At 42.7% G+C, this 23,822-nt stretch overlaps 1 protein-coding gene across 12 annotated transcripts in view; it reads left to right on the top strand.

Annotated features, from left to right (window-relative positions):
• Nucleotides 1-23,822, top strand: part of ENOX1 (ecto-NOX disulfide-thiol exchanger 1) — a 541,543-nt gene that overhangs the window by 367,313 nt on the left and 150,408 nt on the right. For all 12 annotated transcript variants that reach the window (XM_059725304.1, XM_059725457.1, XM_059725449.1 and 9 more), the window contains 2 exons: nt 15,335-15,508; nt 20,091-20,297. In XM_059725304.1, coding sequence (XP_059581287.1) covers nt 15,335-15,508; nt 20,091-20,297 — 381 coding nt within the window. The remainder of the gene's footprint in view (nt 1-15,334; nt 15,509-20,090; nt 20,298-23,822) is intronic.

Here is a 23,822-nt window from a genome sequence, read left to right as displayed (position 1 = left end):
ATTTTTTTGCTTCTTCCCTTCTGCCATGTCTCTCTGTCCCCCTCCTTTTTCTCTAATCCAAATCTGACTCATTTGATCCATCGCCACAGCATTTTCTCTGGTAGTTCCATTTTATTATTTTCTCCACTTTATTTTTTCTTCTCTCACATGTGTCAGATGGAAAAGACCTACCAGATCATCCACTCCATTTCCCTTGCAGTGCAGGGATTTTTTTTGTGACAGTGCATTTTTTGTGGCATGTGTCTCTGTTATTCTCATATTTCTCTTTCCTACATGCCTCCAGCCCAGAGGTCTCTTCATTTACTCTCTTCCCTTTGTTTTCTTCCCATCTCTGCCACTTCTGTTTCATTTTTCCTCCTTCACTGTCCTCAAACCCCACTTGAGTTTCTCTGCCTTTTTCTTATTCCCATCCACCCCCAGAGACCCTCCTGTTTCCCTCTTTCATCACTGGGATTTATGCTTCTTCCAGATCAATTTTCTATATTCTCATATTCTTCCTTCCCACTGCACAGAGGAGCAGGGAGAAGAGAGGCAACTGAGTCTCCTTTTGGCAAGACCAGACAGTGAAGCCAGATCCTTTCTGCTACCTACCTGTCTGTCTGTCTGTCTGTCCTTCCAATTTCACCTCATCTTTCTATTTATTGCCATAGTTTCTCTGCCGTCCTATATCCTAAAAGACTATTGCTCAGTTAGCTTCTTCATTTAGCTGGATCCCTTACTTTCCTCTCACATTCACGCCCACTGTGGCTGGAGGCCACATTGGCAGCTCAGAGGAGGCAACTGGAAGGGATTTTGTAGCAGCTGAAGCTCAGGCAGCTCCAGCACAGTCACAAATCAGGCAGGAATCCACATGCTAGGAATTACAGACTCGCAGCCACAAGCTCCATGTTCCCCAAAGACTATTCCTGAATGCAAAATATGAGGGCCTGCAAAGCGCTAGTTGTTTTAATGAAAAATCTCTGTAATGTACTTTCCACCCTGATAACCACTTTATGTTGTGAAGGCTCTTTGCCTCAAAAAAGGGTCCTTAATATTTTTTAAGGGATAAATGTTAAGATAATTGCTAGCACTGAAGTTGTCCCAAAAGCAGGAGAAAAGGACTGCAGACTTCCTGGGCACCAGAAGCTAGCTCTGAGCCTACACAGGGCCTAATCCCATTATAAACACTTTTACAAATCCATGCAATTTTGTCCCTGGCTTGAGCAACTGTGCCTCTGCCTTGGTAGCAAGTGAATATCTATATCTAGTCCTGGCTTAGGCAGTTCAAACCGTGATGTAGACTGGGGTCTGAATGTGCAATCAGAACTGCTGAATGCTTGTCTAATTAATAACAGGCAAAATCATATGTTTAATACAATTGTGGGGCTCCACAAATGGCCTTTGACAGGATACTGTATACATTCACAAATGGCCAGTTTCCTGACATCTTCCAGCACCTCAGTTGTCTTCCACTGCCTGTTTTGTTTTCCTTATTCTTTTCTTGCTTTTGGCTGTTTTTCACACAAGGGAGAGCTCAGTGTGCTTCCTTTGCCAGTTTCTGTACAGCTGTCCATAAAGAAACAGAGGCACCCCATTGCTGTTTGATGATTCTGGACTGATCAGTTCAAAGGCATCGGACATTGTTTTAGAAATTGGGGGGGGGGGCAAGAGGCTTTCTAAGAGCGCTGTGCAAGGTAACAGCACACTGTTAAAGGAACAGTTTGTTTAGGCTGCTACCAGGTTTGCACTGAAGCTGTCTCTGTGCATCCTCCAAAAAGATATGCATTTGCAGGTTCTGCAGCAAGGTAGTTATTGGGTATATCAGTCTCCCTTCAATCTTCTTGGGTCATGATACAATATGCATCTTTACTCAAGCAAGCAATCAAGTTTGATCATATGTTTCATCACTCTGCAATTAGTCAAAAATTTGCTGACCCTTATTTTTGGCAAATCATCTTCTTTTTGTTTCATATACTTTTAAGTTACTGAATTAATGAACAGGAAGCTTTAAATGGAGTATCACATAACTTAAGATGGCTCTTAAAGCAGGGGCACCATTTCTGCCAGTTTCAATTTGGCTCTATTGTATAACTTTCCCTAGAACCCTACTCTCCCCACATTCCCCTGAAATAAGATAGTTTGATTATCCTCTAAGGCTAAGCCAAACTCACACATAACTACTTTTGTCCAATACACACGTTTTAATGTATAGACACACCATGAGTCAGGGTTTTCTGTTTTCATAATAGATTTTTCTTCTCTGAAACCTGACCAGAATATTCAGAGTCTTTTGGGAAATGATTTGCAGTTCTGGGGGAGAAGTTGACCTCATGTTCTGTACCTGCTATTTACCTTCTGGCAACTCATGAACTGAGAGATTTGAGACATTGGATGCAGGCAAAGCCCCTTCACTATGTCCTCTAATAATGTATTTCTTATCAACAGCATACCCCAGGGGTGGACAAAATGCGGCCCACAAGCCAGATGCGGCCCACCAGGCCATTGTATCCGGCCCATGGGGCCCCTTAAAAAAATTTAGAAAACAGTAGTTATCTGCCCCTGGCTGCCTGTTATGTGGTCCTCGATGGCTTACCAAGACTCAGTAAGTGGCCCGCACCTGGCAAACTGCCTCCAAAGTCTTGGTGTCAACCAAGAAGCACTCACTATTTTTTTATTTAAACTCTTCTTGCTAATACAATTTCAATTCTTAACTTGGCTAAGTAGAGTTTCTTGTGTTTTGAAACGTATTTCAAGAGCATCGAAACCTTTGGATAAGTGAACTTTGATATAGTGCTTATCTCAGACTAAGATCTAAGTTGTAAAAAGATGAAACTAGGTCCATTGTCCATGGGGTCTTGTAAGTTACAAGAGTGGTTGTAGATTAAAAAATACAATCTAATCTCTGATGTACATATTAGTAATGAAATCTCTATGATCTTTCCTGGTGACTGCGTGATTTGGGTTTATGGAGTATGATATATTTTTTCCAACAGATGAGTGCTGGAAAAAAAAAGAGAAAGGCATAACTCAGGGGCGGGCAATTATTTTGGGCGGAGGGCCACTTACTGAGTTTTGGCAAGCCATCAAGGGCTGCATGATAGGTAACCAGGGGCAGATAAATATTAATTTTCTAAATTTTTAGGGGCCCCATGGGCCAGATAGAATGGCCTGGCGGGCCACATCCAGCCCCCAGGCCGCATTTTTCCCACCCCTGGCATAACTCCTAAGAACTTTTCACATCCAGAGCATTACCCAAATAGCTGTAATAAAAGACTACATTATTACTATGTGGAGGAAAAGGCATACCTATCTGGTGACCAGTGGCTATTTTTCTAAAATTGTAGAAATTTTATTTCTGCACAAATCAGCAGGTTATTGTAAAATTAAGACATCTGTTCCATTTTAGCATTCTGGAAGAAATAGTAGAAAACTGATGATGGGCCACAATTTACCAATTCTTAATTCTAAACTTTTGAGAAACAACATATTGAGCATTTTACTTCTAGTTCCCATGTAGGAATGCAGTGGTAGAAAGGGCAGCACAGTTTGAAAAGATACTTCTACTTAAAAACAAAACAAAAACCTCAGATTATCCCTGCTAACTGAGTCAGCCTCTAGAGTAAACTCAGCTCAGCTGCTTATCAGAAGATAGATCAGAACTATGCTGCCAACATTAAAGACAAGTGTATGTCTCAGGGTGAGACTGAGATCCTGAATAGAAGAGGTCTCAGACGTTTTTCTATTTTTTATTAGAATGTTTCTGGAAGCTTACCAAAAAATCTAATGCCTATAAAAAACTTGATGAGAAAATATATTGGAAGAGGCCCAGATGTTATCACAGAACATGACTGCTTCTCATCTCAGCCTACCTGGTTGAGGCTGATCAAAGCACTCTATAGAAAAGAAAAATGTTACCTTTTTAGCTGGTTCCAAATTTAGTCAAATTGGTGTGTGATCTTTGGATAACACTAGCTGTGTAAGCCAATGGTGCATGCACCATTTCTTTAGTGAAGGGAATTAGTCCTGTTGAGAAGAGTCCTGAACATACTAATCACGAGTCAACTAGTATACCTGGGAGATGACAGCAAGTGACTTAAAGCTCTCTTGGGCTGCTTCTACATGAGTGTGGTCATACGGTATGTGGTGCCACAAACACGTGTGCAGTGATACATACAGTACATTTAGATGTTCTCCCTGCTGCAAGGGAGCGCTGTCTGTGTCTGTGCTGGGGCCAGCATAGTGGGGGGGCCCCAGCCCCCCCTACCCCACCTGGGTTAACTTGCCACGCTCCAAAGCACACATGGCATGGGCATTCCCTGAGGACAGGTATAGATTCATAGATGTTAGGGTCGGAAGGGACCTCAACAGATCATCAAGTCCGACCCCCTGCATAAGCAGGAAAGAGCGCTGGGTCTAGATGACCCCAGCTAGATACTCGTCTAACCTCCTCTTGAAGACCCCCAGGGTAGGGGAGAGCACCACCTCCCTTGGGAGCCCGTTCCAGACCTTGGCCACTCGAACTGTGAAGAAGTTCTTCCTAATGTCCAATCTGAATCTGCTCTCTGCTAGCTTGTGGCCATTGTTTCTTGTAACCCCCGGGGGCGCCTTGGTGAATAAATCCTCACCAATTCCCTTCTGTGCCCCCGTGATGAACTTAAAGGCAGCCACAAGGTCGCCTCTCAACCTCCTCTTGCGGAGGCTGAAAAGGTCCAGTTTCTCTAGTCTCTCCTCGTAGGGCTTGGTCTGCAGGCCCTTGACCATACGAGTTGCCCTTCTCTGTACCCTCTCCAGGTTATCCGCATCCTTCTTGAAGTGTGGCGCCCAGAATTGCACGCAGTACTCCAACTGCGGTCTGACCAGCGCCCTATAGAGGGGAAGTATCACCTCCCTGGACCTATTCATCATGCATCTGCTGATGCACGATAAAGTGCCATTGGCTTTTCTGATGGCTTCGTCACACTGCCGGCTCATGTTCATCTTGGAGTCCACTAGGACTCCAAGATCCCTTTCCACCTCTGTGCCACCCAGCAGGTCATTCCCTAGGCTGTAGGTGTGCTGGACATTTTTCCTCCCTAGGTGCAGCACTTTGCATTTCTCCTTGTTGAACTGCATCCTGTTGTTTTCTGCCCACTTGTGCAACCTATCCAGGTCTGCCTGCAGCTGTTCCCTGCCCTCCGGCATGTCCACTTCTCCCCATAGCTTTGTGTCGTCTGCAAACTTGGACAGAGTACATTTGACTCCCTCGTCCAAGTCGCTGATGAAGACATTAAAGAGTATCGGTCCAAGGACCGAGCCCTGAGGGACCCCACTGCCCACACCCTTCCAGGTCGAGACCGACCCATCTACCACGACTCTTTGGGTACGACCCTCTAGCCAATTTGCCACCCACCGGACCGTGCAGTCATCCACATCACAGCCTCTTAACTTGTTCACCAGTATGGGGTGGGATACCGTATCGAAGGCCTTCCTGAAATCTAAGTATACGACATCCACCCCTCCTCCTGTGTCCAGGCGTTTCGTAACCTGGTCATAGAAAGAGACTAGGTTGGTCAGGCACGATCTGCCCGCCACAAACCCATGCTGGTTTCCCCTCAGCATAATTTGCCCTGCCAGGCTCTCACAAATGTGAGCCTTGATAATTTTTTCAAAGACTTTACCAAGGATGGAGGTGAGACTGACCGGCCTATAATTGCCCGGGTCCTCCTTCCTCCCCTTTTTGAAAATGGGGACCACGTTAGCCCTTTTCCAGTCTTCTGGGATTTGGCCCGTGCGCCACGAGCGTTCGAATATTCCCGCCAGTGGCTCTGCAATGACGTCGGCCAGTGCCTTCAGCACCCTCGGATGGAGCCCATCCAGGCCTGCCGACTTAAAGGCATCCAGTTCTTCCAAGTGACTCTGCACCACCTCAGGATCTACGTATGGAAGTCTGGCGCCTTGCTGCTGCCTCTCTACAACCCCAGTGAGAGACTTGTCGTGTCCCTCGCTTAGGAACACTGAGGCAAAGAACTCGTTGAGGAGTTCAGCCTTGTCCCCCCTGTCTGTCACCAATTGTTTCTGCCCATTTAGCAGCGGTCCTATTCCTCCCTGGGCCTTCCTTTTACTCCAAATATATCTAAAAAACAATTTCTTGTTGTCCTTTACTTGGGTTGCCATCCTCAGCTCCATGGTAGCCTTGGCCCTTCTAACTGCCTCCCTACAAGCACGAGCAGAGGAGGTATATTCATCTTTAGTGATCTCACCCTGTTTCCACTTTTTATGTGCTCCCCTTTTGGCCCTTAGGCTGCCCTGGATTTCTCTGGTCAGCCATGGAAGCCTCCTGGCCCCTTTCCCTCTTTTGCCTCGCTCGGGGATCGTCATGCTTTGTGCCCGAAGGATCGTTTCCTTTAGGCACAGCCACCCTTCTTGGGCTCCCATCCCATCAAAACTCCTACTCTGCAGTGCTTCCTTGACTAATCGCCTGAGTGCACTGAGATCAGCTTTCCTAAAGTCTAGCACTTTCACCCTACTAGTTACCTTACCCACTCGCCGTCTTATGTTGAATTCTAATATAAGGTGATCACTGTCTCCCAAATGGCTACCGATCTGGAGGTCCCCTATCATGTCATCTCCCGTCGCCAATACCAGATCCAGTATGGCATTCCCCCTAGTGGGACCATGCACCTCCTGTGTCAGATGGAGGTCCTGTACACAGGTTAGAAACCTGCGTGAGCGATGGGACCTTGCTGTCTGCGTCTCCCAGCAGATGTCCGGGTAGTTTAGGTCCCCCATGACTACCGCCTCTTTAGCTTTTATGGTCTCCGAGAGTTGCCTCAGGAGCCCCGCATCTATTTCTTCCCCTTGGTGTGGGGGTCTGTAGCAGACCCCTACCACCAAATCCCTTTCTCCTTGCCCCCCATGTAGCCTAACCCACAATCCTTCTACTTCCTCAACCTCGGTTTCTGTTTTGATGAGGGTAGTGGTGGTGCAAGGTGCGCTGCTGCTAGTTGTCCCCAGACAACCAACCATCCACACACATCTGGATGCACCCTGGAAGGCCAAAAAAAAATGCCTGGATTTGGATAACATTATAACTAGTGATTCATCTAGAGCTCTAACCCATGGTTAAATATTTGTTCTTTTTGCTTATGCAGAAAAAGGAGACTGATATGAGGATAGGACTACTGGCTTGGCTCTGTGGGATAGACAGAAGAATTTTAGGAAGAGACAAAGTAATTTTGGAACAATTTACTTATTCTTGGAAAATTCCTTGTTCAGCATTAGAAGAAAATTACTCTTTCTATCATTCTCTGCCATTGTCATATGGCATGTAGTAGTACTGCTGTTATTTTCTTTGGCTTGAGTAGTAAACAGAGAGGGCACTAGACTTGACTTTTTTCCAGAGTAACTAATTTTCTCTTTCAAAAATTGATTCCACATTCATTCTTAGTATAGTAACAATAGTAACTGCATTGGATTATTGGATGCATTAGCTGCAGAACTTTCCCCTTCATGAGTAGCAGTTCATTTGTTCTTGTGCAAAAGCATGAGTGTGATGTGTGTGATATTGCATTTATTTACCAGCTCCTGCCTAATCAGCCCAGTACATGTTGCTCAAAAAATGTTTCCTCAATCTGGATTTTATTTTTTCTTTGTACTGAATCAAAAGTAAAGTAGATGTGAAAGTATCACTGCTAGGACCACATGCACTAATAAGCAACTTAATTTGGTTGCTCATCATTTGGAGGGACAGGGTGAAAAAAGATGTTTAATTGTTTTCGCCACTAACATTCTCATAGTGTAAAAACACAACATATAAAAGTGCTGCTGGCACAAACCTATTTGGAACAAAACCCTTCCTGCTCACGTGCATGCGTGGAAGAGTTGTTATTGTTACAAATGGGTGCTCTTCTTAATTAAACAAATATATAACTTGGCAGCTGTTGTAAAACACCATGATGACAACCAGAACAAACATTACATTTAAATGACTAACCTTAGCAATGGAACTACACCGTTATCCCCGTAAAAAATTATATTGAGCAAACTTGGGACGTGTTAAAACTCAGCGCAGCAGCAGCTGTGGCAGCACAATATAGGGAAAGAAGCACATCCCCCAAAGCCCACAGTTAACAAAATTGTGAGCCCTTGTTGTTTTAAGCAAAAATTTTACTTGGCAGAGCTGAGAATCATTTGGACAGCAACAGTTGGCTTGAAGGGATAGACAGCAACACACCAAGAATCTGTCATGAAGGATGGAAGAATGCAATCTCTCTTTCTCTGAATGTTAGACTAATAGACTACGTTAGAAGGTTGACCTAAACTGTGTACTACATCATTTCCAGAAAGACTTTATCTTCCCTCTGCATTTTTCAGGGCCTAACATTTAATGTGAAAGGGGATTGCCTTGGGGTTTTGTTTCTGTGTCCCCATATAGAAAAAAAGAGAGGAGCTTTCAGGCTTGCTCTAAATGTTTTTCTTCTCTGCCTCATTAGCCTCCGTTTTCAGATAACACTGTTCTTCAAAGCTTTTCAGTGATCTCTGTCAGAGGGGAGTGCTTTTGTTTTGCAAGCCATTGGTAGAGCATGGGCCTGAAAATGTTAGTGTTTGATGTTTCTCTCAACTCACAAGCAGACCCAGGAATGTTGGTGGCCAGTTCCTTTTGGTGGTGACCAGATAGGCTCCAAGCACAGCTCTAAACTGCTTCTATGGCACTCCTGAGAGTACCTCCAAGAAGCAAACCTTAGACATAGGAACTGGACTGTGAAACTGCTCTAAAAGTACCTCTCTCCAGTCCTCCCTGTTTTTTCCATAGTGTGCTTGACAATAGCAGTGAGAGTGTGTGGATGGGGTCCTCAGTATCCCTCCAAGGAATACAGTAAAGCAGTATAGACATGCCTTTAGCTAAGTAAAGCTGAGTTTGTGCTTGCTTAACTTAAAGTTCTGGATCAACATAACACGCTCTGCATTTTAATGAATTGATTTGGTAATTTGTGTAAATACATTGAAAATATGCTTTTATATCTTCAGATGTGTTTATTTTTGCATTTTAAATTGTATCTTCTTAACACAGTTAACATTAATATTTGTCATTTCAACACTTCCAAAGATTTTTGTATCTTAACATGAGTACCTCCCTGCCTTTAAAACAGAGAATTGATTGAGAATCAATGGATACATAATATATCATATTTTCCCGCTTACAGGGTGTGATATATATACATAATTTATCTATCTGTAGCTATTCCAATGTGCTCATGACTGTAATACCTAAATGATTACACATCCACATTTATCTGCCAGTAACTGATATGTGTTTTGGGTCAGTTCTTATTTTCTTTCCTATTCTGGTTAGTTTTATCAATATGTCCTCCTTCGAAGAGCAAACAAGTTAACTGAATAGCTCAACAAGAGTGTCATTCCCCATCTAGATAACTTTAGTATCCTGGACCTAACCCAAGTGGACATTGTTCTAGGAAATGAAACAGACTGCACTGGTGGCACTGATGGATGATCATCTCCAGTCCCTAGACAGGAACTGTATATCCAGACTCATGTTGCTGGGCACCTCCGCAACACTAATACAGTTAAACGTGGGATGTTGCTAGACCCCATCAGAGCTGTGATAGACGTTAGGGGCATTACTCTTTATTAATGACTTTATTAATTCCTTTCAAACTGCACTGAAGAATCATGATGGGCATTTGCTCCACGGCCTCATTTGTAGAATTTTAGAAGGATTTTTCAGCAATACATAGGAAATATTCATCATCATATCATTAGAAGAAAACAGTGACAACTTGTCCAAGGGGCTGAGCAAGGTCAGGAGCTATGTGAAAACCATCTGACTGAAATCAGACCCAGGAAGTAGTGAAGTGATTTTGTTGAAGAGAGATGTTCTACAAAAAGCTCCCTATCTCTATAACATTTCCATGTTTTGAAAAGGTCTGGGAAACTGGACAGGTAGGAGTGAAACAAAATGTTACATACAATTAGAAAAACACTACCATCTGATAATACTTGGATTGGAAGACTTTAGTTTATCAGAAATAGATTGCAAAACAAACATGACAATAAGCCTATTACAGCATGTGATAAAGATACACTGTATGCCTATTGTGGAGGTTTGCAGGGGAAATGGACAGCAAAATAGAAAGGAGTAGCCAAAAGGAAAATAAAATACAAGTTCTCACTGTGTGTGGCACATTGGGTGTCTATACAAGTGCTCTGATGTGTTTGAATAAGAACGCATTGGAGCAGACTTGATTAAGGCGGTGTCTCGTATTCAGTGTCCCACATTACAAAATGGTGGCAGAGGCACTTTAACTAAAGCTTATCAAACCAGCTTTAGTTAAACCGCTCCCACTGACACTTCGAAAAACAGGACACTGAATACATGAAATGCTGTAGGCATTTTAATTACAGCGACTCCCAAAATCTACTCTAATTAAAATACCCCCATTCCCCCACCACAACACACACACCTACTGTGTGTAAATGATTAACTGGTTGATAATATCCCAGAGCTGTTCACTGCCTATAGTGACACAAAGCCAACTAAGAAACACCAATAAAATATCTGTCATTTGGATATGTAATTGTAATAGGGGCATATTATTTCTGGGATCCACTGAGATTTTTTGTAAGAAACTGGGAGGAGGTTAATTATAAAACCTTAGTTCACATTTAGATAAGTGCAGGTAAGTTAGGGAGAGCTTTGCAGCACGAGAGGCCTTACTTACCTTTTTTAACATTCAGACAATATTTTTCATCCTCAGTCTCCTTTAGAAACATGTCTAATGCATGCTCATAGTGCTCATGTAATGCACGTGAGAATTTCATTCACAGTTTAACGGGTTGGGAAACCAAAGTTTAAAAGTGAAGTGACTTTCTCAAGGTGCAGAGACAGTAATTATGGACCTGATCAAAATCCCATTAGGAGTCCTTCCAATAACTTCAGCAGGTTTTGGATCATGTCTGTGGGAAAGTGAGTTATCATTTAGGAATTCTTGACTGAGTCCTGTATCAGATGGTCTAATTATGCTCCTCTCTCTATAATACATGTGAAAGGATATCACAAAAATGTTGACCCAGTGCATTTTTCAGAAAGCTTTCTTGTGTACTATTTATCTTGTTTTGACCAGAGCAGTTAGCCACATCTGAGTGTTACGGTTTGAGGGGAAAGAGAAATTGCTGACAGAGCCAAGTATTTCTTTGATGCAGTCCTGCTTTTTACAAAGAATGTGCAAAGTCTTATTTTCTGAACCCAGCAGAGGATAGTTTCTTTGCTCCCAGCTTCAGATCCTTGCAGCCAGCACTAAGTCTCAAAAAAGCTCTTGCTTTTAATGATTGTTTTTGTGATGTTTTTTTCCTAAGGGCCACATCACCAGGTTTTCTGTACTGTGTCTTCTTGCATTCGCTCTGTTTCTTGGGTCTTTCCAATTCTCTATCACAGACATGCACATATTAATAAAGCCATAGCTAGTGAAACCCCTCTGCCTGTTTTTGCCTTGAATGTTCCTTTGTTTTGGGTGGTGATGTGTGCCTGTGTTTTGAGAAGAGGCTGTTACTGTTTCAGCAGTCTGATTCCATAAACGAGGTTAACTCTTCCTTGCAACTACATTAAAAAAGACAGGAGTTACACACAAAATATACCAGTAATGGCAATGTTTTCTTTGGGTTCCATATAGCCCTAAGGTATGACTAAGAGATGGGAAGAACTCTGTCTTATTCCCACTTTATTGTACATTTCTATCTGCCCCTCCCTTGTTTCAGAATGTGTTGAGTCTGCTGTGGACACTGTAGAATTACATGTCTGGGTATGATGTGATTTGACGTATCACATTCAGTACTGTGTGCCATTAATTTTTGTTTAAAATGGAACTATTCAAGCTGTTTGGCAGTGAGTTTTAATGATGGGCTTCCATCCACAGCAGGCTAGCTGTGGGAAATTATGGGCCTACTGTGACTGTCAGAAGTCTGACTTCTAAAAATAAGAGTAAGCAAATTAGCATAACCTAAGGATGTCTGTGCATCCTGCCCTTTCACCTCTGACTTTCTCTCTTAGCATTTACTAAACATGAATATTTAATACAGCAACTACCACATCTCATGAAGCAAATGACAGACTGAATTTCAAAGGATAATCTAAAAAGCAATGCACATATATCAGAAAAAAAAGGAAAATCCTTTCTTCATAAACCCACTTATTAAAAAAGTAATGTAGTATCATGAGTTTTCATTAATACTAGTCTTCAGTAAGCCTAGAGCGAATCTTTGCTTGCCATGTGCTTGCTATGATACAGAACTGCCTGGGAGCAATGAAACAACATAGTATAAGGAGAATGGAGAGCATGAGGCACTGCTAGAGAAAATGTCAGCTGGCATAGCAGTTCTCTGCCACAGCACATTTTCTTTATGTGATTTTTGTGGAAGAGAATTATTCATATTTCAGTGAATATTAATGCAGTGATAGTATTTACCACTAGCAATATGCCCTAGACCTTCAACACACCGAGTCATTATGTGCTTATATTGAAAGGTAAGTGTAATATCCTTCTTGTTTTACAAATGCAAATGCTGAGATGTAGAGAAGTCACTGCTGGTGTACAAGTACCATTCATATGCCAAGTCCACTTGGTGAAAATATGTGGAAGGAAGTCCTCCACACTTGCTACTCCTCACTGGTACTCCTTTCTTCTTGAGGCTCACCAGACCCAAGCCTAGACATATTACAGAAGTGCTGCAAGACCTTCCTATTTGTGCAGTCATTTACCCAACAAAACTAGGATGAGGTGTTGTTTGGGAGAGTCTCTGTTTCATCTTGATATTCTAGTTCCCTTTTAAGTTTGTTTTAGTCCTCTTGTCATTCTCCTGTTTTTAAGTTATTCTATTTTCTTATTGTAATCTGCCCTGAGCCTTTGTTGGGAAGGGCTGCATATTAATCAAATAAATAAATTTGAGAAGCATCTATGGATGCAAGCCAGCGTTTTGGTCGCTTTACTAGCCGCAGCATCGCATTGCAGGCTCATGTTCATCTTGTGGTCAGTGATGACCCCCAAGTCTCTTTCTTCCATAGTGCTAGCCAGCATAGCACTGCCCCGCCAATGACACCAAACTTTGGGGCAAAGCATCCACACCAGAAGACAGGCGGGTGATCCAGGCTGACCTGGACAGGCTCAGCAAGTGGGCGGATGAGAATCTGATGGTGTTCAACGCCGATAAATGCAAGGTTCTCCACCTTGGGAAGAAAAACCCACAGCATCCTTATAGGCTCAGCAGTGCTACACTGGCTAGCACTATGGAAGAAGGAGACTTGGGGGTCATCATTGACCACAAGATGAACATGAGCCTGCAGTGCGATGCTGCGGCTAGTAAAGTGACCAAAACGCTGTCTTGCATTCATAGATGCTTCTCAAGCAAATCCCGGGACATCATTCTCCCCTTGTACTCGGCCTTGGTGAGGCCGCAGCTGGAGTACTGTGTCCAGTTTTGGGCTCCATAATTCAAAAAGGATGTGGAGAAGCTTGAGAGAGTCCAGAGAAGAGCCACACGCATGATCAGAGGTCAGGGAAGCAGACCCTACGATGACAGCCTGAGAGCCCTGGGGCTCTTTAGCCTGGAAGAGCGCAGGCTCAGGGGTGATCTGATGGCCACCTATAAGTTTATCAGGGGTGACCACCAGTATCTGGGGGAACGTTTGTTCACCAGAGTGCCCCAAGGGATGACGACTAGGTCGAATGGTCATAAACTACTGCAAGACCGTTTCAGGCTGGACATAAGGAAGAATTTCTTTACTGTCCGAGCCCCCAAGGTCTGGAACAGCCTGCCAATGGAGGTGGTTCAAGCGCCTACATTGAACACCTTCAAGAGCAAACTGGATGCTTATCTTGCTGGGATCCTATGACCCCAGCTGACTTCCAGCCCTCTGGGCAGGGGGCTGGACTTGATGATCTTCCGAGGTCCCTTCCAGCCCTAATGTCTATGAAATCTATGAAATTACATTGCCACTGCAGTGGTCAGGGCATCAGCAGTACCCTTGCCTCTCCTCCTCTTTACCCTTCGTATTGTCAGGTTTTTTTTGGAGGGTGCTTTGTATCTGTAGTGTACAAGAGGGACCAGAGTGAATATTCTCTTTGGCCCTTTTGGATAAAAAATGGTCCAAACACAAGGGTTGGACTCAATGGCCCAGTGGTCCCCTTCCTGTTCAAAGTTCCTCTGTTCCAGTGGATTTACCCATTAGTAGCAATGGTAGCAAGGTATTTCCAACTCTGGGGTCTGTTTGCTGCCTCATAGAAATATGTAGTTCAAATTTCCTGATCTCTTTACTCAAAGGCTGTTTTCTCTGTTTGTGCAAAACAAACTCCCAAGCTGCTAACTCCTGACTTTACATGTATCATTAAATACTTCTCAGTTGCTATCCAGAAAGCTCTGCAGAAAACCTGTGGAACGTTGTCTTTAAATAATTGATTAAATCAAATAGCAGCAGTGTTGTGCCAACAAATAGATCACTCTCTCAAATATTTTATTTATCGTGCCCCAGGAAACCCCAAACCATGTTTAAAAAAAGATAAGAGAGAATGCAAAAAGTTGGCTTCATATTTTTCTAAAACATCTGCTTATTATAATTAATGATGGTGTTGCTCTGGTGCTATACAACACAAATCAGTGTTAATATGTACGTAAGATTTGGCAAAGAAATCAGGGAGGCAAAAATCCCAAACACAGTTTGCCAAGTATGCATTTTATTTGGAATTTCTTTATGGGGCTATAAAGATGCACTTAATAATTACTTTGTTTAAGAGAAATGACTCAGCCACCTAAGTACCACCTTCAGAACGAATACATTTTCAGCTTCAAAGAAGACCTTATTAGGTATACCAGGAACTTTATTTTCCAAGAAGAAACACTTGGAATTCTGATGCAGCTAGATTTATATAAACTACATTTAGAAGTGGAACTTTTTTCTGTGGTGTTCATAAATCAAGGTCACTTATGTGAGAAAGCTATGTTTTGATAAAACTGTCTGACAATTAGATGTAGAGGGCAAATCAGTGTTAAGTGATATTCTTTGCAAATTCGGGGTCAGAAGGCAGTGTAAACAACACAATGGCATTATGAAACAGAAAATTACATTCCAAATAATAACACATCTTCATGGTGCATGGTTTTTTATTTTAATGTGCATTATTCTACTCAATCATATTAATATTTTAAAGTACATAACATTTATGCATAGTTTAATTTTTTTTAACAAAATGCAGCTTTATTTAACAGTGATGCCTGAAAAAGCCTAAAGCAAAACAGTTTGTGCAAGAGAATGGTAACAAGAAGTAGTTTCAAGATTTATAAACTGAGATTTTATGTTGCATATTTACAGATTCAATCTGCGTATCAGGCTTTGATCCAAGCCTTAACATGATGACTGGAATAACTCCAATTAACCCAATGATACCAGGCATGGGGTTAGTACCTCCGCCACCACCAACCGATGTGCCTGTAGTCAAAGAAATAATTCACTGCAAAAGCTGTACACTGTTCCCTCCAAACCCAAGTAAGTGGCTCTGAGAAAAGTAGGCTTGGTAATCTTATTTTCTTAAAATTTTTTGCATGAAATGGGCCTAGGTGCTGAACCATATTTGAGTTCAGTCCTCTTATAAATGCAAAAAGAACCATAGTGGTATACACACAAGACAGAAAATTGATTGAATAAAGGTAATCATATTTAGATGTATGTTGGTAGCAAAAATGTTTCCAACCAAAACATATTTCAGCTTGAGTGTATAAAGTGCAGTAGCATATTAGAACACATTCATTCATCTTTATAAGTGCAAAGAAGAAGCAGGGACATATATTTTTAAATGAAAAAAAAAGTAAGTTAATTTAAACAACAAAGTTAAAGGAGGGCAGCCATCTCAGTTATTTGTAATAAGATGCTTGTACGAATATTTCCTTTTTATCTCTGCAGCACAAAAATCTAGTTCAAGTCAGAAGTGGTTGAAAATTGTTAATATTTGATGGTCATTCATTGACCTTTATGAACTCAGTTTGGTGCTTGTAGTTTAACTCCCTGATCAGGCATCTTCATCATAAAAGCACCACCACAAATGGGCTTAGTTATTAAAAACTTCATTAGGAGAAGGCCTAAGTTAGAGAGAGCATGAAAAACGACCTGTATTCTGATTTCCTGCAGATGTTGGCTAAGTCATGGGCAAGGCATGTTGATGAGGCACTGGCAAGAAGCTTGCACAAGATCTTCCTATTGTGTGCCTCTTTGGGGCTAGTTATTGTGCAAATAACTATAGAAGGGGACTGTGAAGAGCTGACTGCACATAGAGGAATTGCTCAGGAGCTTCCCATGTGCGGGAGGAATCTATATTAATGGGTAACTTCATGGAGGTCAGCATACCCAATGCAAACTGGTGGCTAATTCTGATGTAGGACAAAGTAGGTGCCCGTAGCTCCTGCTCTCTACTCTCCTGGGAGCCCATAGGAAGAGTAGTTCTGTGGTTCCTTACAGACAGGGATTGAGTACTTCCTGACCTTTTTATGGCCTCAGACAAGTAGACGTATTTCTCAGAGCCACCTGCAAGGCAGAATCTTATTCTCTATAAAGAAGCGAGAGGAGTTTGATTGCTAGGATCATCAATAAAGTAACTTTCACCATCATGTCTTTTTTCACCAAGAGAAAAAGAAATATATTGCTTTGCATTTGCAATGTACTCAGACCATTATTTAATCATAGAGGTGAGATATAAAAAAAAATTTTAAAACTGTAACCTTACTCTCATTGTGTTTAAGTAACTAATGTCTAATTCATATTAATCAGTGCTAGTTTTTAACAGTGCTATTTTTAGAAGAATCCTCTATTAATCTACATAGTAACGAGGTGAAATGTTATGACAATGTACATTTCATATTTTATACAGCCTCCAAAAATGTAATACTTTGCTCATTTAAATGTAAATATAAAAAGTCTGTTCATCCAGTGGTGTTTCACAGCCAAATGAGTACTGTGCATGCTGTTAAGTTAGCCTTTCTCTGTTCTGGCCTCTGTTCTATTATCTGGCAACAAGACAAAATAGATAACCAGCAGAGGATTTTCATTTTATTGCCATTTCATCATGTTTCCCACTCTGTTTCTGGGCTTTTGTGTTATGAAAGAAAAATGAAATTATGCTAAGACTGGGCAAAATTTTCAAAATGGAGTGCCCAGGCTTAGGAATTTAGAACCATAGTTTAGGCACCTGATTTCCCAAGCTGCTGGAGGCACATAACTCCTTGTCTTTGGTGAGTGTTGTCCAAAAATTAAAGATGGGACAAAGTAGCTGAGTTCAGATCAGATTTACACTAGAGCCAGGGCTTACTGTCTAAGATCAAATTATAGAATCACAGAAAATTAGGGTTGGAAAGAACCTCAGAAGGTCATCTAGTCCAACCCCCTACTCAAAGCAGGACCACCCCTAACTAGATCATCCCTGCCAAGGCTTTGTCTAGTCAGGTCTTAAAACCCACCAAGGATGGAGACTCCACAACCCCTCTGGGTATCCTGTTCCTATGTTTTCCTATCCTTTGAATGAGAACATTTTTCCTAATATCTACCCTACACTTCCCTTGCTGAAATGTAAAACCATTGCTCCTTGTTCTGTCATCTGCCACTACTGAGGACAGTCTCACTTCATCCTCTTTGGAACTACCCTTCAGGTAGTTGAAGGCTGCTATTAAATCCTCCCTTTCCCCCCTTACCCCCAGCCACTCCTCAAAAGTCATGTGCCCCAGCCCCCTAACCATTTTCATTTCCCTGTACTGCACACTCTCCAGTTTCTCCACATCCTTTCAATTTGTCCATTGTATTCCAGGTGGGGCCTCTCCAGTGCCAAATAGAGGGGAATAATCACTTCCTTCAATCTGCTAGCAATGCTTTTACTAATATAGCGCATTATGCTGTTAATCTTCTTGTCCACGAGGACACACCATTTGCTCATATTCAGCTTATTGTCCACTGTAACCCCCAGGTCCTTTTTTTGCAGAGCCACTCCTCAGCCAGTCAGCCCCCAGCCTGTACCGGTGCCATATGATTTTTCTGTCCTAAGTGCAGGATTTTGCACTTGTCCTTATTGAACCGCATGAGATTTCTTTTGGTCCAATCCTCCAATTTGTTGAGGTCTCTCTCAATCATAGTCCTACTCTCCAATGTGTCTATTACTTCCCCTAGATTGGTGTCATCCACAAACTTCCTGAGGGTGCACTCCACCTCATCTTCCAGGTTGTTAATGAAGATATTGAACAAAACCAGGCCCAGGACCAACCCTTAGGGCACTCCACTTGGTACCAGCTGCCAGCTAGACATCAAGCCATTGATTACTACCCTCCAATCCTAGTGATCCAGCCAGTTTTCTATCCACCTTACAGTCCATTCATCCAACCTGTACTTCTTTACCTTGCTTGAAAGAATGGTGTGGGAGACTATATCAAAAGCCTTGCTGAAGTCCAGGTATATCCTGTCCACTGCTTTTCCTGCATCCAGAGGATCAGTCATCTCATCATAGAAGGCAATCAGGTTGGTGAGGCATGACTTGCCCTTGGTGAATTCATGCTGACTGTTTTTAATCACTTTGTCTCCTCCAAGTGCTTAGTTCTTGAGGATCTGCTCCATGATTTTTCCAGGGACTGAGGTAAAGCAGACCAGTCTGCAGTCCCTGGATCTTCCTTCTTCCCTTTTTAAAGATGGACACTGTATTAGCCTTTTTCCAATCATCTGGGGATTCTCTTAATCAGCAAAAGATTTCAAAGATAATGGCCAGCAGTTATGCAATCACATCGGCCAACTCACTCTGTACCCTGAGGTGTTTCATACCCAACCACATGGAATTGTACATGTCCATTTTTTCTAAGTAGTCACTAACCTGTCCTTTTGCCACTGTTGGCTGCTTACTTCCTCCCCAGAATATGCTCCCAGTAATCTGGGAGCTGACCTTGCTTGTGAAGGTGAAGTAATTTGGGATCTGACTAAGGTGAAAAAAACATTGATTACTTCAGCCTTTTCTTCATCATCTGTCACTAGGTTGCCTCCCCCATTCATTCAGGAACCCACACTTTCCCTGAACTTCCTCTTGTTGCTATAGTTGTAGAAATCCTTCTTGTTACCTTTCAGGTCCTTGCTAGCTGCAACTCCAGTTGCACTTTGGCCTTCCTGATTTCACCCCTATATGGCTGAGTATACAACTAGAGAAGAGTATACTCTTATACTCCTCCTTAGCTGTCTGTTCAGGTTTCCACTTCTTGTAAGCTTCCTTTTTGTGTTTTAGCTCACTGAAGAGTTCCCTGCTAAGCCAGCCTGGTCTTCTGCTATACTTACTAGTTTTGTTACACATTGGGTTCCTTCCTATGCTAAAATAGAGCCAGTGCTCCTGAACTCCTTTCCCCCTCAGGTGGGCCTCCCAGGGGATCCTGCACATCAGTTCCCTGAGTAAGTCAGAGTTGGCTTTTCTGAAGTCCACCATCCTTACTCTGCTGCTCTCCTTCCTTCCTTTCCTTGCAATCTGGAACTCAATCGTCTCATGGTCACTGCTGCCCAACTTGCCATTCACTTCTACATTCCCTGCCAATTCTTCCCTATTTGTGAGCAGCATGTCAAGAAGAACATGGCCCCTAGTTGTTTTCTCCAGCACTTGTACCACAAAGTTGTCTCCAACACTCTCCAAAAACTTCCTGGATTGCCTGTGCACTGTTGTATTGCCATCCCAGAAGATGCCAGAGTGACTGAAGTCCCCCATGAAAACCTCTAAGGATTCTCAGACCACTGCTAAGGATTTTGTGCTCCAAAAAATTATAGTATTTTCTTGTGAGTTTTTAGCAGAATCCATGCAGAAAAGTAACCTCTTTTACACTCTGGATCTAGCCTGACAGCAAGCCACAACAGCAGGAGTCTGGACTTATACCCAAAATGCAGGAACGGTTTAGATTTGGGGTTCCAGCTTTGTTTTGTGTCTAAAATATATAATTATTTCCCTCCCCTCCCCCTAAAAATGTTTTTTAAAATGACTTCTGTTGCTTAAATTGATTGTAGAAATACCTGACTACAAGTATAATAAGACAAAACATTGTATTCCAACGTGATTTTTGTTTTTACTTAGATCTTCCACCACCTTCAACAAGAGAGAGACCTCCTGGGTGTAAGACTGTATTTGTTGGAGGATTACCAGAAAATGCTACAGAAGAAATTATTCAGGAGGTCTTTGAGCAGTGTGGAGATATTACAGCAATTCGAAAAAGCAAGAAGAATTTTTGTCACATTCGTTTTGCAGAGGAGTTCATGGTTGATAAAGCCATTTACCTTTCTGGTATTTTACATTCTTTAATGGATTTCCTGGGCCCCTCATTTGTATTTTGTGGTGCTAATAGATGTTTATTTTCTTAGCTTTTACCTCAGCAAGTATTTCTCTAGCTCGGCACCTTTGGGTAGGAGCAATAAGGGTTCATTTCCACATTTTTCTGTGCCTGCCAAGAGTCATGTGATTCTGAGTTTTGCTTACCCAAGAGAAATTTCTCACCATCCCATAACAATTCAGCAGATTCAGAATTCACTACTGCACAGTCTTTTTTTCTTTTTAAGTTTTATATAGTTTTAAATGGCTTTGCTCATGGAGTTGAGAGAGTAAAGGGCACTGGGCCAGCAATGCTGCAGTAAGTGCCAGTTTCTGTGACAGAGTTTCCAGTTTCATTGGCATATTTTTGTAGGTTCTGTAGTTTGCCCTTAAAGAATTCTACCTCCATGCACACAAGTATTTACTTATCTCATTATGGATCAGATTGTGATACTCTTATTCATATAAAGTAACAACCAGCCTCTCCCTCCTCCCCTTGAAAGTTCCATTGATTTCCATGAAGTTTCCCACAGAGTAAAATTGTCAGTAACTTGATTCAGTATAATACAGTATATGTTCCCAGGACCATTTCTAGCTACTGTTGTTAAAAATAAAAAATCATGTTTCACACCTTTAATCTTGGTAAGTTGCAGAACTGTTGTTTTGAAAGATCTCCTTTATAAGACAGCTGTTTCTATATGTTTAGTTATTAAGCTGTCGAATATATTTGGATTTGCAAACTCATGATACAAATATTTTCGAAGTGACTGTCTCACCCCAGAGTTGCATGAGCCTTGGGGACAAGTGAAATTCATTTTTAGTAGAATTAAGTATATTTAAACAATATATGTATTGTACTCCCTTTTATTCCTTCCTTTTCTTTTCTGTTCTGTTACCTTTACACCATACTTTCATTTACTCCTTCACAATCTGCTTGTCCCCCACTCCTTTCTATTTCCTGATTTATTACTTCCATATCTTGAGGGCTTAGTGTGGCCATTGACAGACAAATTAAAAAAGCACATCTCCCAGCCTGGAACAAATTACATTATAGGAATCTGATCCCATGTGGTGGTAAGCACTCAAGGCTCTGATTGATATTAATCAGAGGTGTATCACTCCACCTCCCATCTACAAAGCCTATCACCTTGTCATAGAAGAAAATCAGACTCATTAGACCTGGCTCATCCCTGAGAAAGCCAGGTTAGCTGTTACTTATCACTTAGTTATCCTCTTGGAGTTTACAAATCAATTGTTTGTTGATATGCTCCAGTATCTGGGGAGAAGTTTTAGGGAGGAATTGGTTCAGAATGTGAAAGTGAAAGGTAACTTGAGTGACAGTGACCACAATATGATAGAGTTCAAGATCCTAAGGGGGGGAAGGAAAGAGAACAGCAGAGTAAAGACAATGGACTTCAGTAAAACAGATTTTATCAAGCTCAGTGAACTGATGGGCAGGATCCACTAGGGTTAGGGACAGAAATTACACATAAAACAGTATAAGTGGAACTGGTTTAAACATGTGACAGAACAGAAGTTTACTGCACATAGACCAGTTTCAAAATGGCCAAACCTGGTTTAACATAGACCTGGATGGACGTAGTATCAGACTTAACTGATTTAGGTTAAGCCAGTCTATCAAACTTCTGTCCCAGATCCCCTCCTGGCTAAGTTAGGTCACAGTCCTCCAACATCCCAAGAGGCCTTGCACCCTTCCCCCCAGCCCTCCTCTTGCAGGGTGGGTGGGCAAGCCTCAGTTGTGCCATCTGCTGTAGACCTGGGTTCTGCTGTTCTCTGCAGTTATGCTGTCTGCTTTAGACCAGCTCTAGACCTAGACCTGAGCCTGCACCTGGCTCTGCACCTAGGCTGTCACACAGCTGAGGCAGCAAAGCCTCTGCTCCTTACTCTGTGTCCTAGCTGTGCCTGTCAGCCTGGCAGGGCAGGGTGTAGGGAACAGAGCCTCTCCCCTTCCCTGAGCCTTGATCTGCCCAGTTGCCCACCCTCTCCCCCATGCTCGGCCTGCCTGCACAGTTGGGAGATGGGAAGCAGTCCCCTGTCCTGGTCCCAGGGGGCTGCCCATGGAGGGGGACCCCCTGGCACTGGCACAGGGGACTGTTTCCCTCCTCCCACTTGTGGGGTTGAGGCTGGCTAAGCAGCGGCCAGACCATGTCAGGGAGGGGTTTGGGGGAGAAATCCCCAAAGCTCCCAAAGCAGGGGAGGCTGGGGCTTGGGGAACCCTGGGCATGTTGGGGGAAAACCCCTGAGGCAGCTGCCTATGTGGGCAGCTCTCCAGTGCCAGGATGGGGGACTGCTTCCCACCTCCCACCTGCAGGGGGAGACAGCAGGGGGTTGGGGGCATGTGCTGGACAGCCAATCAGGGATGGCCTGCCTCAGCAATTGCCTGTAGGCTGGGAGGTGTGCTTTAGCTCCCCACCCCCCACCTTCTGGCTTGGGCCAATGCAGGCATCTAGCTGCCTTTCCCAACTGAAAACTCAGAGTGAGTTCAGTTAATTATCAGTTAAATCTATGCAGCTTAGAGAAGTCTGAAAAGGTTGAATCAATTTCTCCTTGGGCTTTTGACTCCCTGTATTTAGCCTGGCAGTGAAGTCTAAGGGGAATAGGAGTCCAGGAGAGCTGCCTGTGCTTTTAAAGGTGCAGAAGCACGCTATTCTCCTGCAACAGAAGAATGGGAAGTGCCGTAGGAAACCAACCAGGCTAGATAGCGATCTCTTCAATGAGTTGAAATGCAAAAAAAGGAATCCTATAGGAAGTGAAAACTTGGTCATCAATAACTTCTACACTTGGAAGTTCATCAGTAAGGCTGATTTGGAGTTGACTCCAGCACCCACTCATGAGCTCTGGTGGATTTGAAAGAGACTGGAACAGCCTTACTGGCCAGATTCCTGATCTGGAGCACACCTGGGTAGAGCATTTTTAGCCTTTCCTTGTAGGACCCAGTACTGCAGCACTGTAAACAGTCATCAGTGTCTTCAGGCTTATGTCCTAATTTCCCTGCCTGTTTTCTTTCTGACATTCCCCTTCACTCTTCATATCCTCCCCTCTCCCTTTTTCTTCATTCCTCTCCACTGTACTGCTGTCCACAGCTCTCTCCTCTTTACTGTCTCATCTCTACTTCCTTTTATTTTGTATTCATCCTTCCTTCCATAGTTCTTTCCCTTCTCACATTTCCCCATTCCTGTTTTTCCAATGCAATAGAATTTTTGTTTATTGTTTCCAACCACATTAGAAAAGGGACAGAGGGCCTAGAGAGAAGAAAAAGAACAAAAGGTGAATGTTGCTGCCAGGTGTATGTTGTATTGCCAGCTCTGATTTCTATGGGATTTTTCAGAATAAACTAGCACTAGTCTGTATTTCAGCACTGCAGACAAGGGAGGCCATGCACTGGATAGCTGCATGCTTTAATTTGTACTGAATTACTGTGTTTTTCTAACTGAACATTATAAATGTTTTGAAACATAATGCATTCTGAAATGGTGGTAG

The sequence above is a fragment of the Alligator mississippiensis genome, chromosome 1, assembly GCF_030867095.1.
Source record: "Alligator mississippiensis isolate rAllMis1 chromosome 1, rAllMis1, whole genome shotgun sequence".
NCBI classification, from domain to species: domain Eukaryota; kingdom Metazoa; phylum Chordata; order Crocodylia; family Alligatoridae; genus Alligator; species Alligator mississippiensis.
Note: the sequence above shows the minus strand (reverse complement) of the source record. Positions and strands in the feature narration are given on the sequence as shown.